This window comes from Gasterosteus aculeatus, chromosome 3 (genome assembly GCF_964276395.1).
Source record: "Gasterosteus aculeatus chromosome 3, fGasAcu3.hap1.1, whole genome shotgun sequence".
NCBI classification, from domain to species: Eukaryota; Metazoa; Chordata; class Actinopteri; order Perciformes; family Gasterosteidae; genus Gasterosteus; species Gasterosteus aculeatus.
In genome coordinates this window covers 13,279,273-13,293,163 of record NC_135690.1, presented here as the reverse complement: position 1 = coordinate 13,293,163, position 13,891 = coordinate 13,279,273, and the positions used below count along the sequence as shown (strand labels likewise).

The 13,891-nt window shown below is 44.8% G+C and overlaps 3 protein-coding genes across 3 annotated transcripts; 1 reads left to right on the top strand and 2 right to left on the bottom strand.

Moving 5' to 3' along the window:
* Positions 1-76: 76 nt before the first annotated feature.
* admp (anti-dorsalizing morphogenic protein) lies at positions 77-2,228 on the bottom strand. The gene is made up of 5 exons (XM_040171682.2): positions 1,828-2,228; positions 1,605-1,741; positions 1,387-1,509; positions 1,099-1,288; positions 77-947 (listed from the first exon to the last, which is right to left on the bottom strand). The coding sequence occupies exons 1-5, from the start codon at positions 2,120-2,122 to the stop codon at positions 517-519; spliced, it is 1,176 nt and encodes a 391-aa protein (XP_040027616.1). The 5' UTR covers positions 2,123-2,228; the 3' UTR covers positions 77-516.
* A 1,275-nt stretch (positions 2,229-3,503) lies between these two features.
* On the bottom strand, positions 3,504-8,217 carry pnhd (pinhead). The gene is made up of 7 exons (XM_040172124.2): positions 7,867-8,217; positions 7,280-7,375; positions 6,983-7,122; positions 6,362-6,638; positions 5,483-5,664; positions 4,629-4,687; positions 3,504-3,819 (listed from the first exon to the last, which is right to left on the bottom strand). Exons 1-7 carry the CDS (start codon positions 7,916-7,918, stop codon positions 3,669-3,671), a joined length of 957 nt encoding a protein of 318 aa, XP_040028058.2. The 5' UTR covers positions 7,919-8,217; the 3' UTR covers positions 3,504-3,668.
* Positions 8,218-10,065: 1,848 nt separating this feature from the next.
* LOC120816487 (serine/threonine-protein kinase NIM1) lies at positions 10,066-13,848 on the top strand. The gene is made up of 4 exons (XM_040172123.2): positions 10,066-10,267; positions 10,377-10,649; positions 10,857-11,125; positions 11,383-13,848. The coding sequence occupies exons 1-4, from the start codon at positions 10,198-10,200 to the stop codon at positions 12,136-12,138; spliced, it is 1,368 nt and encodes a 455-aa protein (XP_040028057.2). The 5' UTR covers positions 10,066-10,197; the 3' UTR covers positions 12,139-13,848.
* Positions 13,849-13,891: the final 43 nt, after the last annotated feature.

The following is a 13,891-nucleotide window of genomic DNA, read 5'->3' as shown; positions in this document are numbered from 1 at the left end:
TTTGCTGGTTCCTTGTCATTCTCATCAAGCCAGGGAACTCTGCTGTTTGTGCCTCAGCCTCCTCTGCTGGTGAGGAGGGAGCTGTGCAGACTGGATGCCTTTGTGGATCTGATCAGGTGCAAAGGACCAATCTACTGCTTCTCTGCTTGTTTCAGCAAACCTGTACTCATTTGACAACTTTACAAGCATTCCTCCAACGGACCATTTTTGTGCAAATACTGCATCACTTAAACAATCAATTACACCTCAGTTTAGACCCACTTGAAATAATGTTATGATTTATAATCGTTTTTTTTTTACATAATTTATTGTGACTGCAGCATTTCACAACAGAAAAAATAAGATTGACATTCACAACTTCTACAGGTTATCCCTTCCATCGCTGGCATATATTATAATTTATAGATATGTACATATATTACAACGCCACATTTGGCTGTTCATGCATGAGAGCTATATTTACATTGTATTTTTTTATAAATATCTGTGCAGCCCGACAGCACTGACTGGTCGATGTCAGTGGCAGCCACAGCTTCCAGCCACCATGTCGTTATACTGTTTCAGCACCACATTCTCATCGTCGTCGAAGTACAGCAGGTTGATGGAGAAGAGCTTGTCGGGCACGCAGCACGGCGTCTCAATGCCTCTGATCAGCTTCAGGGCGTTGATTATGGACTGGACGGTGGCGTGGTTGGTGGGCCTCATGTTCTGACCCAGAGGGAAGGGGCAGGAGCCTTTGCAGTGGTACGCGTTGTAGCCGCGGGGAGACACGATCCAGCCCGACCAGCCGATCTCCTCGAAGTCCACGTAGAGGGGCTGGCGCTGACAGGGCAGAGACGCCGTTTCCTCCTCGGTGTAGTCCAGGGAGCGGGCGGTGCGGGAGGATGGACCTGACATCGGGGTTTGGGGCAGGTTGGAAGTTTCTGTGTCTGTGGTGTCATTTGGGTCTGCAGAGCAAAAGAAGAGTATTTTGTCAGAAAACACAACATTTTGACATCAAATCTTTCTTTTGAAGAAACCCAGTAGAAAGTGTGTTTTTACTGTCACTGGGCCATGACAAGTTCGGTCCAATGATGTTAAAGTTCCCCTGAATCTCACCCAAGCTTTCCAGAGTGGTGGCGCGGCGGCCATCGTCGGTGAAGAGCACCAACATGGGCTGTTTGCTCTGGTGGTGGGTGCGTCCCGAGGCGAAGCGGATCATCTTCATGTCCATCGTGCTTCCCCCCAGGGTCCGAACCACCACGTGGAGCCCCAGGTTGCTGTCTTCATCTACCATCCAGGATCGTACCTTCACGAAGAAGTTCAAGTTATTGGTCGATCCAAGTCAACAACACGATTCACAGAGTTGAGTTCAGATTGCACGTACATAAGGTAGTGCTTACTCACTGCTTGTGTGATGGTGAACACTTCCCAACCGGTGGAGTGGACCGGGATGAGTCGAGAAGACAGCAGCTTCCTGCCCTGCGTTTTGTTGTTCCTGCTGGTGTCCAGCAGTTGATAAATACTGACCTGAATGAGACGGAGGAGATGAGGGGAGGTTACGGCGAGGTCTAAAAGAGAGATATTTCCCAATGGGACCCATGTGCTTGTGAAATGGCACGTACCTGGCAGAAATGGTGTCTGTTGAACGCCAGCGTTGACTGAGGTCGCAGCTTGAAGAGATGGAGCTCGGCAGTGAGAACCTTCTCACTTCTAGCGACCGAGGACAAGTTGAACCTGAACTCCACCTGTTCACTGTGCACTGCAATACAAAGGATATCATTAGAGACCGGCGCATGATAATACTGCATTGTGTGTAGTAGCCAGCGGCGCAAATCAATGCCTTACATTTGTCAAAGAAACTGCGCACAGTATTCCCCTCCAGCAGGTACGGGTCTTTGGTGACACCGTCGACATCCGCGACCGTGTTGTACAAATCGAGCATGTACTGAGGGGCCTGTTTGTGTCCATGGACAGCGGGGGGGTCCTCCATCCCAAAAACCTCCAAAAGTCTCTTGATGGCAGCCGAGCGCACTTCCTCCGACTCCGTCTCGGCGGTGAAGTGACTCTCCAGGTCGCCGAGCGGAGGCCGCGCCGCGGCGCCGCGCGCCACGGCGGCGAGGGTGAGGAGCAGGAGCATCATCGTCTGAGAGCCTCGGGTGCAGATCCCTGTCGTGCGTCGGGTGTCCTCGGAGCACACAAACCCCGGACGGCGACTTGGAGTACGAGTGACTGCAGGCTGCTGGAAGTGCGACGTTTTATATCAAATGCTCCCCATTCGCTCCGGAGTGCCCCCGAAGCCTCGGCAAACAGCAGTAAAGATGCTGTTCAGTCGCAAATGTAAATCGCCAATCAGCGAATGTAAAGGGAGACTAATGGCGGCGCAACAAGGTGTGAAGCCGATTGTAGATTTTGTTCAAGCCCATTGTCCCCGCGTCTGGCAATAAAGGCACAAATAAACTAATTCCAGCCTGTGAGAAACCTGGATGCTTATTGAGCAGGGATGTTGTTCTTGTGGCGTTTATTTCCTCCCTGACGTATCGTACACCGAGGGGGAATATAGCGGTTTAAAGTTGGGGCTGATCTGTTGAGGAAGTGTACTCTCCACGGGAGGTTAACGGCTCCTAAATGAATCCATTCATTTAGAATGATGGTCCCAGTGTCTTAGGTGGAAACCAATTACTCGGATAAAGAGACTGGTGTCGCTGGCTACACGTCGCCAGATTTACATAAACTGCAAATCGTTACAGTCGGATCATCACTGAATTTTAGTCTTGTGATTTTTAGAAACATTCCGATTGAACTCGTTATGTCTAAGTTAATATGTGGTTTAAACGATTGCTTTTTCCTCCAGCGTTTCCTAGAATTTCCCCGATGTAACAAATACATCATTAAAGGGCATATTGTGCTGATAATGTTTCTGTAAACCGGAGATGTTGAGTTCTGCTATATATTATTTCTGTATATGATCTAAATAGTATTATCCCGGACCAAAAAACAAATACATGTGAAGTGCTTCATGATTTATTAATCAAAGCCAACTCTATCCCATCCAAAGAAACTGTCTCTCTGTGCCTTTTGGTTACTTTGATCTTTTTACGCACAATTACGCACGAGGTGCTGACTGAAGAAAGTCTGTTACCCGGACAGTAAAAAATATTTTAGAGATCAAAGGTTTTCTTTACATCACACCTAGAAAACTGCAAGTCATAAAACCCTTTATAGTTTTACAGAAAAAACACAAGAGTTGTTTCACACGTTCATATCAAATAAGTTAACTGCTTGCACGTGTTTTCTTCAAAGGGACATTTGCGAAATTGGTTTGCTTTTCATGAGCTCCTTTGCAGGTATCATTCAGTCTAATATCATTTCTTTTACATTTTTAAATTTGTATAAGCATTTAAAATAGGGCTAAAGTCTGAATGCACTGTGTCCTTTGCTTTGTATTGTACCTTTTCAAATTATTTAAGTTGTATTAGCAGTTTAGTTTGTTTTGTGCAGTGGTCCCATGACAAGTCCTCACACATTGGTGTATTATATTTATTTACAAAATTATCCTCTTTGCATATATTACATATAGTACAATAATACTTTAGGGAAGCAAATTCTTAAGCAAATGTTAGTGGTGGAGTCGCCAGTGGCTGTGACTTCTGAGATTGGAGGTTGTTGTCCAGTAGGAGGCGCCGTGTTCAGGTTTGGCACAGACAGGAAGTGATGGAGAGGATGGTGCGGATCTGACCATGCTGGTTGAGGAAGTTGTGGCTCTCGTAGCCATGAGGAGCACACGAGCCGGGCTGCCTTTCAGCCCATAAGTGGCAGATTTCAGGATGTGATTGACTCCTGCAAGAGAACATCAATCATCTTCATAAGTACGTTGTAAGTTCTGCACATGGACTCCTGCCACAGTTCACTCTAGTAGGCGAGGTGCTTTCATGTTATGATCAATTATGTTTGGCCACTGATCTTTTTGAACCTTTTATTGTCCAATAATACTACAATAAATTGCGCCTAAGCTTTAGATGGCGTCCGACCAAGAAACCTGTTTTATAGCAGGTATGTGCACAATACACAACATGAACCCCATGCATTATGCTGTTATTAAACCAAATCCCAAAGTTACACTTTGCATCCCAGAAATACACTTGATTTTGAATTATAGTTGCAATACCAACGTTTTCAAAGATGAAGAACTTGTCAGGGGGGAATTTAGAGAAAATGCGTTTAAAACAAGGTTTCAAATGCGTTCAAGAGCAAGATTCTTAATATATGTTGGTGCAGCCATAAAACATCAAAACAAAACAAGTGTAAACACCATTTAGCTCGATTCAAGTGCTGCAACCTGTCCACAAGTATGGAGTTATTCAAACTGTCGGAGTTTAACTACCACATGAGTAAAAGATTCACATAAAGTAACACATTTTACCTTGATCATTTCACATAACTTCATTTTATGAAAAAAGAAGAAGGAGAAGCAGTACAAACCAATGCATTTCTTGCACTGGTATTTCTGACAGGGGGACATTTGGTGAGGGGATTTATGGAGGACAACATGCTGAGTGCAGAAAGTGTCAGAACTCGCAGGCAATTGTTACGAGCGAGGCGGAGGAGGTGTGTGGCTGGGTGTGCGCGGCAGCTGTGTTCATGCTTACCTGACAAGGCATCGGTTTCCTGTGGTGCAGCCCCCCAAACATCTGCCCACATCTATTTCCTGTGGAAGATTAGCAACACAGAGAGAGGGCAATCAGCTCACAGCTAGGCACAAATATTGACTCAGTTGAGTTGGAGCCCGGCTGCCTTTTTTTTTTTTTTTTGCATTTAACAGCTGTTGTTCGACACCTGCAGGAGCCATTTGTGTTTGCACTGCGCTCGCACCTTCCGAGCCGAGGGACACAATGTGTCCAGGATTTCGAGTTCTTAAATCATATCATTCATACCGTGAAGTCTGATGTCTTATTGTATTATGTAGATATTTGTGTAGGTCGGGAATGAACTTTGTATGTGCAAAGTGGGGCGTTTGTGAATTGCAAAACTTTGCGAGACAATAATGACTCCCAATTCTCAACATGGCACCAGAGCTGTTTAACTCAGGTTTTGATTTCACTTTCCTGAATACAACTGAACTAGAACTCAAATCTGCCAGTCTGTCATGTGTATTGGCTTATGAATGAGCACGCAACCCATCCTGCAGCCACCGGCCAAAGGATTATCTTAATTAAGTGCTGTCTTCCACACTTGTCTCATGAATGAAGATACTTCTGACTGTCTGGCACCTAGCGAGACCCCCGTTTCCTCTCAACTTTACTAGAAAACTCAAAGTGTGAAACTGCGTCTCAAATGTGTCCCTCTTGTAGTGTTACGTATGTCCTGCTAGTCAACGAAGAAGTAAAGGTTATTTTTAGAGGCTGGATACAAACATACGGTTGGATCAACACACGATTTTTGTTGATGAACAAGACTGATGATTGATAAGATCCAGTGATAAAACTTCAGAGTTAACACCTACTTTGAGCCTCTCCTCCTTTACGCCATCCGCATGGTGGACTGTTTCATAGTAATACTCCACGTATGCGACCCTGTAGCAGCTTTCCTTCAGCTCGCAGGCCGCCACCGTCCGGACGAGGTCCCCTTTGTTGGGGGTCTCCACCAAGACTGAGTCAAACGTAGTGGGGACGCAGGATAATCCCTCTACGGAGGATTAAAAAGAGCAAATGTGAGAGTCGTCCACCAGCAGGAGCAATAGCTGCGTTATAATCTGCGATCCAAAGGTGCATAAACGGACGAGCAACATTTATAACACAGGTTTAGCTTTGTGATCACTCCCAAAAGGCCCAATGTGGCTCTGAATACACTAGACATCGACTTCATGAATGGTGTTTTGTTCTGGTGCGCTTACAGGATAGTGTATTTCAGAACTATTTGGAAAAGAGACGTATAAGAATGCATGTATTTTATCACTGAATCAAACTCATGCATTACATTTAGCAACAAATGGCCAAAAAGTAATGTACGGTTCATTTTGATCAGCATAATGAGCCCAGCTTTGACTGGGCCTGCAGTCAGTGTCATTATAACTTGGTTATAATGAAATTGTTAGCCCTTAAACATACAAATATATAAACACAGTGACACTGTTGTTGTGCAATGCAATAAAAAGATCATGTTAATTTGATCTGGTAATCTAAATACAGTGACAGTATTAAAAAAAACTACAGTTCCTTAATTAAAAAATGTTTTAAATGGTTTTGCATCCTTGCTGCTAATATATTGTGCACGCTTTTCATTCCTTTTCAGTCATTTTTCATTTGATTATCTGCTCACTGTTAAGTTGAGCCTCTCATTCCTGTTTTGATTGACAGGCACGCACACACACACACACACACACCTGGCGCGCCCTTGGACCGGGAGCATCCTCCCACGTCGATGACCGTCTCGTACGGCGTCTCGGAGTGGTACGTCCTGAGCGCGGGGACCCGGATGCACTGCGTCAGCCTGACGTCGCATTGGCACTCCTGGATGACCTCCACCTCCCGGGGCCCCTCGAACAGAAGCACCGTGTCCACCCGCATGCCGGTCGCCTCGCACACCTGGTTCACCCCGCACGAGGCCAGCTGGCTCGGCGGCTCCGGGCTGTCTGGGGAGGCAGATCCGCGCGTCCTCGTCTTTAGTGAAGGAGAGAGAGAGAGAGTAGTTGTTGGTTTTGGTCAGACATGTCTCGGCATATTTCTATGAGCATCCGTTTAGTGATGCTACTCAGTTTCAGTGTTTGTACACGTGTAGTTTATGCAATGTTTTTATTGTCTTATATATGTTGAGTACCCCGCCCCCACGCCCCGTGTTTATCTCAGAATATCACTTTTTTGCGTTTTATTTAAGTAAGTGATTCGCTTATTAACTGTATTTACATGATCACGTGTGTTTTCTATGGGAAATTGACCGGGACGATCCGGGCGACGATCACGAAGCAACAGCGAACTCTTGCGGCCACGCGGGGAACTACACTTACTCTCTTGCTCCTGAGAAATTCCAGCATCGAGGCATGTTTTGAGTATTCTTGCTGCCCCGCTTCGTGTGACGGCCTGGATACTCCCCCACAATGCGACCTGCACATTCCCACATCAACACTGACAGGACTCCCGGATATGTCTGCGGAGAATGAGGGACACATATAATGCATTTGACGGGATTTATTGTATGATCGTGTTGGTGTCTTCTACATTTCACATTCTTTGGGGGAAAATCCATCCTTGGCTTCTTTTAAACATATGCATTTACTGAAGTAGAAGATGTGCCGGTGCTTTACCCTGTCCCAGGTAGACAAAGTGGCTTTGTCTTTTGCAGCACAGTCTTTGTGTGAACAGGTTTCTGTGATCTACGTGTTTGCTCAACACTCCGGTCGCTGGAAAACAGAACACAAACGTCAGGGCGTTAACACTGTTGGCACTTTGGTTCCAGGAGTTCCAAAATTAGCATAATTATCACGTTGCACAGGTTCACTTGTAAAGGCTCAATAGGGCATAATCGGTGTTCCTAAATGTTATTTGTTAATAAAATGCATTAATCAGCAGTTCTTTAGGCATAGACAGACATATAAAAGTTTGAGTTTGAAAGAAATACATTATTGAGTTATAATAAATAAAAACATGACTTGACTATTATAGACCGAAAAAAAACAAAAGACATTTTTTATTTGGCTTTTCATGAAAAAAAAGCGTTTATATTCAGTGAATGAAAGTGCGTGTGTTCAGCCTTTCCCCCTGTGTACACACACGTTTACAGTCCTATCATTGGGAGTAAGTACATTTGAGCAGATCCGTCTCGGCCCATTTAGTGAAAGCTTATACTTTACATGTCACACCAGCAGTAGAGAATAGTGCAAACAGTACTTACAGGTCAGGCGGAGGGCGCACAGGAGGAGAAGAAGTGGCCCGGACACATCCATGGCTCGAGTCCCAATCTGCTCCTCAGCTGCCAAATACGTGAGTGTCCCTCTACTCACCGATGCCTCTGATATTTATGTGGGATGAAGCTGCAGCCCCAAATAATGCCTGAAAACCAGCTCTCAACGTGGTGTGGGGTCAGAAAAGAGGGCGCGCTAATCCAATTTCCATGCTGAATGCCTTGTGGGATGGAGTTCTTACGAGCAGGGCCCACTTCAAAGGAAGTCTCCCCAGTTTTCCTGTTTCTGCCTTCGAGGGACGCGGTGGCTCGAGTGTGTCGACCGGCCCGAGCTCTCCCTAATGAAGGGCTTAAGTAGCCTTGAGCCATTAGGGCGACGCTCATTCAAAGGCATTAATCATCTTTTATCTCAGGGGGAAGGTGTTTAGCACCTCCGACTTAAAACAAAAACCCGGCCCAAACACATAAACAGGATCAGCGTGGGGGCCCCTTCTGAAATCTCCAGCACCTTTGTGTTTATTCAACATGACGCCAAATGGCCAGACCTCTTAGAGCTGCGCTTAAAACCTCAGCGCCCTTCTTCCCTCTGCAGAGGAAAGGGACAAAATGAGGGATCAGAATATACTTTTACTGACAATGTTAATCTCTGTTTTAATAAAACATATATAGCGTTATAAAGGATACTTAACTAAGAACACATTTATGGCCAAAATAAATCAAGCAAATCCATCCCAAAAAAGTAAATATTGTGTTATGTTCCTTTTTTCAGACATATCCCGTCATGTTTTTAAAAGTCTTGTTTTAATCACAGGAAGCGACTTAGCCGTAACGTCGGCATTGTGCTGATTCTCCATTCGTGTTTAAGGTGTTAGTCCTTCCTTGAAGTGTTGATATGATCCCCTCATTTTCACCGGGATCATCGTCCACTTAGCCCTCGGCACTCAGACACCTTGATTGAGGTGACACCTACAGCGGTTTCAATTGTTGCCTCATTTCATTAAATTACAACAAATCTTATTGAATGAATGAAGCATAATGCTGGTAAAACACAGATTTAGTCGTAGTAATTACTTGATTTAATCATGTAGATGATGACATGTAGTCAGAAAAAGATGATCACAATGATTTTTTTAAATGTAAGGGGCACTTAATGAGGGCGGGGCAGTAAACAAAGCTTTAATGTTTGTTAAATAATTTATAATTCTGTGGTGCCAGGGGTCAAAGGTAAAGTGACTTAAATTTAACGCTGTCTTATTTCTCCTTCTTTCCTGTAAGGTTTTCCTATTTGATATACAGAATTGGCATTTTTCTTGTTGTTGAATAAGTGGAAAAAATTCCTTTGATGAGGAAGACTGTGTGATAATTAAAAGCTCTGGAACAGTTACAAATGATTGTTTGTGGTTATTGCCAATTGCTTCATATGTCAAGATTTACTCTCCTGCAACTCTCAAGACTTTAGAAGTTCTATTTTGCTCTTAAGATAAGCTACAACATGTTTTTCATTTCTCCTCATCTGTTACTCCCCTTCAGTCGTCATTCCGGTAGTTAGTGGCCTCATCTCTGCGTTTCTCATGTTTCGTCTCGGGGGAACAAATAAAAAACTGCCCCCTGAACGTTATACCTTCCTCAAATGCACTCCCAACAATCCTCCAACATTCCCTGTGCGGAGAGATGATCGCCGAGGGGTGATTGGATTACAATGAGCTGCACGTGACGCACTCATGCATGATGACCGTTCCATGAGCCCCGTGTCCAGTGGAGGACGACGGGAGGGGCGATTAAAAGAGACACTTTGTCCTGAGATGCCCGTACAGACGGTGTGACGGTGTTTCTGGGTCACTGTGAAGCTGTGTAGTCCCGGTCAGAGGGCCACGGTCACTGGGTTCACTGCCCTCAGCTGTCCGGTGTGGTCGTGAGGGTGAGGACATGTGTTTTGTTTTGATTTGCTGAAAAATGAGCCCTTTTGGGCTACATAAAACCACTGAATGGAACTGTTGTTGCACATCAGACGAAGCAAGAAAATTAATTTAAACATTCATTTATAATTTGACAAGCAATCAAATGTTTATCTAATTTATCTGCACTTTATAACCTTTCCACAGTCGCTTGACCCCGATCAGTAATGATGGTCATATGTAATGTAGAAATAATCCCATCAGGGTCCTGATCAAGCAAATTCATCAGGGAGGAGTCCAACTCTGGGATTACAGAGGCGTCCTGCGGTAGTCCTGGATTATACAGCAGGAGACATTACAGCAGCAAAGGCGAAAAAGAGCAGCGTCCCGACAGCAGATCTGAGCAGTGCCATCTGGGATATAAATCATGTATTTGACCAGCAGAAATATTGCCGTCAACACAGGAAGAAATAAGAAGAACGTTAAAGGGAAGACAAGTGAGTGCAAACACAGATATATTTAAGGCAACACGATGCAGGAAATAATAATTTCGTGCCTCTTTATAAATGTTTCTGTTCCACCCCGTAACTATTTTCTCCGTTTCAGGGGCTCATTTAAAGACAATTGGGCATCAGGAGGAGATCCCCCTGACGTCCCCAAAGGCAGGGGAAAAGTTGGAGGCCAAGGAGAGCACGGCGGTGGACGGGGAGTCGAAGCAGCTCACTGCCTTCGGGAAGGCCTGTCATGATTTGACCCACTCAGAGAGGGTGATTAATGAGCTGACGTTTGGACGGCGGGTGGGACTTTATGAGCTGAGAGGAGAGATCGGATCGGGGAACTTCTCCCAGGTTAGATTGGGGATACATGACCTGACCAAAGGTGAGATGCTGACAAGAGTTATTATCCTAAATCTGTTGTAATGATAATTTGGCCCGAAAAGACCTCACAGCAAGACAATGAAAACAGACACTCTGTAGGAATACAACAAAAAGGAAAAGCTGCACTACATGACATAAGCCTTGAAAAATAGTCCTTGTGTTCCTTGTGGCCTCATTGCCCGTATTTGTATCTGTCATCGTCTGGTAGAGAAAGTGGCAGTAAAAATCCTGGATAAAGTGCGTCTGGGCAAGAAATCAAAAGCGGCTTTTGCCTCGGAGATTTCTTGCATGGAGAAGCTGGTTCACCCCAACATTGTCCGACTGTATGAGGTGGTGGAGACGTTCAAGAGGCTCTACCTGGTGATGGAGTATGCCGGTGGAGGAGAGCTGTTCTCCCATATCAGCACCAGGGGGCGTCTGTCAGACCTGGAGAGCAAGCTTGCGTTTTCACAGATCACTTCTGCAGTCAAACATATGGTGAGTTACCGGCACGTCTATGGGGAAACATGGAGACCAGCGCAATTTGGGGAAAGAAAAGACACTCACTCGTCTTTAAATAACAAAATGATTGATAGGACCTAATAAGATTGCTAGAACATATCATAGAGCTGTAATAATGAATACAGGCATGTGATAGCATACAGCTTTTCTTTTGACCCTGGATTCAACCAACTGTGCGGGAGAGTTGAATGAAGATGCCTCAAACATTTCTCACTTCTCTTTCTTTCCCACAGCATGACAATAATATCATCCACAGGGACCTGAAGGCAGAGAATGTCTTCTACACCAACACCTTCTGCATTAAAGTGGGCGACTTTGGTTTCAGCTCGATCTGCCGCCCCAACGACGTCCTTCACACATTCTGTGGCTCCCCACCTTATACGGCCCCCGAGCTGTTCAAGGAGAAAGGCTACGTGGGTAGATATGCGGATATGTGGGCGCTGGGTATCTTGCTCTACTTCATGGTGACTGCCACACTGCCATTCAAAGCTACAAACACAGGCAGGCTGCGGTGTTGCATCCTGCAGGGCTCCTATGCCGTTCCTCCCTACGTACCCAGATCATGCAAGGAGATCATCGCCGGCCTCTTGAGGCCGGTTCCCGTTGATCGCCTCACTGCCAAACAGATCGCGGACAGCGACTGGATGAGAGGCATCGACCGCCCCGAGGCGTACCTGTCTTGTAGCCCCACGCCCTTCCACCTGGTGGAACCCGCCCACATCCTCAGCGCAGATGAAGTGAAAGTGAAGGCAGCGCTGGAGGATCTGGGCATTACCAGGGTCCAAGTCCTCAACGGCAGCCTGGACCTGAAAAGCCCCGTTAACGGCACTTACCGCATTTTGCTGCACCGCGTCCAAAAGAGAAGGACCGTGGAGGCTGTGGGCTACAGCCCGCTTTCCGCCAAAGAGTCTCAGAAAGGAGTCGCGTGGAGGGCGGGCCCAGACGGCCGCTCAAACAAACACCACTCTGTGGTCTGTATCATCATGTAGTTTAGTTTCCCAGCAGTTAAGCACTTTGCCTCCCGGGCCTTTGGCCTGGTACGCGTACTTGAGAGCCAGGCTGGTGGTTTTCCTCCTTTTAAAAGTGTATATCTTGTTTAAGCAAAGCTACAAGTGCAGAATCTGATATGTTATGGCTCTCGTGCAATAAATGTTTATTGTTAACACGAACACATAATAATATATTTCCATAAATTCTGAGCAGAAAATATTTTAGAGCCTGAACATGACAGAAATTGACTTACTGTTTAAAGTATCATTTCGATAAACACGTTGAAGAGATGAAAGAGAGAGTTTCGTTATTCTGTCTTGCCTAATAAATGAAATAACCACCAATTACTGTGATAATGCAAAACTTGACATGAATTTTCCTTTTGGCACAAAAGAGGATGTGGAGGTAATATATGAACTCAATTAAATTCATCTTTATGTTTATGTCCCAAAACAGTTAACACAATTTTGGTTGGTTGGGTTAATCAGTACAGAATATGGCTACAACATAAACTGACTTTATGGTGTGCAAGCGTTTACAAGCGCTTCCATTGTTGTTTGACACTGAGAGATCTTTTAGAACAAACCTTCCCAGACTCCTGTTGAAATTCATTTCTGACATGTTCCATGTTCATAGTATTTTCGTTTTGATAAAGGAAGGCGGCAAAGCCCACCGGGCGATTCTTTCTGCCTCAGCATGCGAAAGCAAAAAAGTGTTGCACATCTGTCACTATTGTTTTGATGTTTACAAGAAAAGAATCCTATTCATTCTAAAACCGAGTGGTGCATCTGTTAGTCACACCCTTTATCATTTTCAATTCCCATCAACGGTATTAATCTCTTATTAATTATTATATAATTGCCAGGCTATCTATCACCTTCGGGCAATGCTGACAACCTGTTGAAACAAATGTTTCCCCTGCACATGCTCCCCTGCAAGGACTCTAGACGTTGATTGCTCAACTTCAACTTCTTTTTTTATCACTCTTAACTCTCCGTTTTCACATCAGTTGAGAGGATGTGTTAATACCTGATGACTAATACAATAGTGCAAAGGCCCGCGCCGTGTGATAATGTTGCCGTCGAGCCGCAGACAAACAGCTGCTGTTAAACACACTGGTGAGATTTGATCAGCTGCGTGTCCCGGCAGTTCTTGCAGAGGCCCACGGAGATGAGAGAGAGAGAGAGAGAGCGAGGCGTGTAGATCATTGAATCCAGCACCGTGGCAGATCAGATACCGTCAGGTTATAAATCAGCACGACGTTCACACTTTCTCCCGTTGAAGCTTCATGTGGGTTATTTTTGCAGAAGCTTTGGCATTGCAGTTTCAGTCGGGACAGTTCCGGATGCCGGTGCACTTTTTTGAAAGCGTCTTACATAAAGATGATAATAAATGTTTATCAAGCCATTTATAAACAGCTGTCAAAGATTACAGTATGTGAAATGCTGAATAAGTCCTATAACTTGTGATTGACCTCCTGCTATCAAGAATGAGCCAAAATGATGTTGGTCTTTGCTGTATTGCTGTTACGTCAGAAGCTGCAGTGGTTATTCACTTGTTTGGGAAAATATCACTTAAATATATAAATGTTTTACATGTAACTGAGCTGTGTTTAAACGTTGTTAAAATACTGTCAGCATAAAGCACATTTAATGATGACTAGATCAGTATTCTTTAGAGGAACCCCACAAATAAACCAAATAGAAATATTGGTGTGTTTCGTTTTAAGGAGCTTGTTCTTGAAGGAAAACC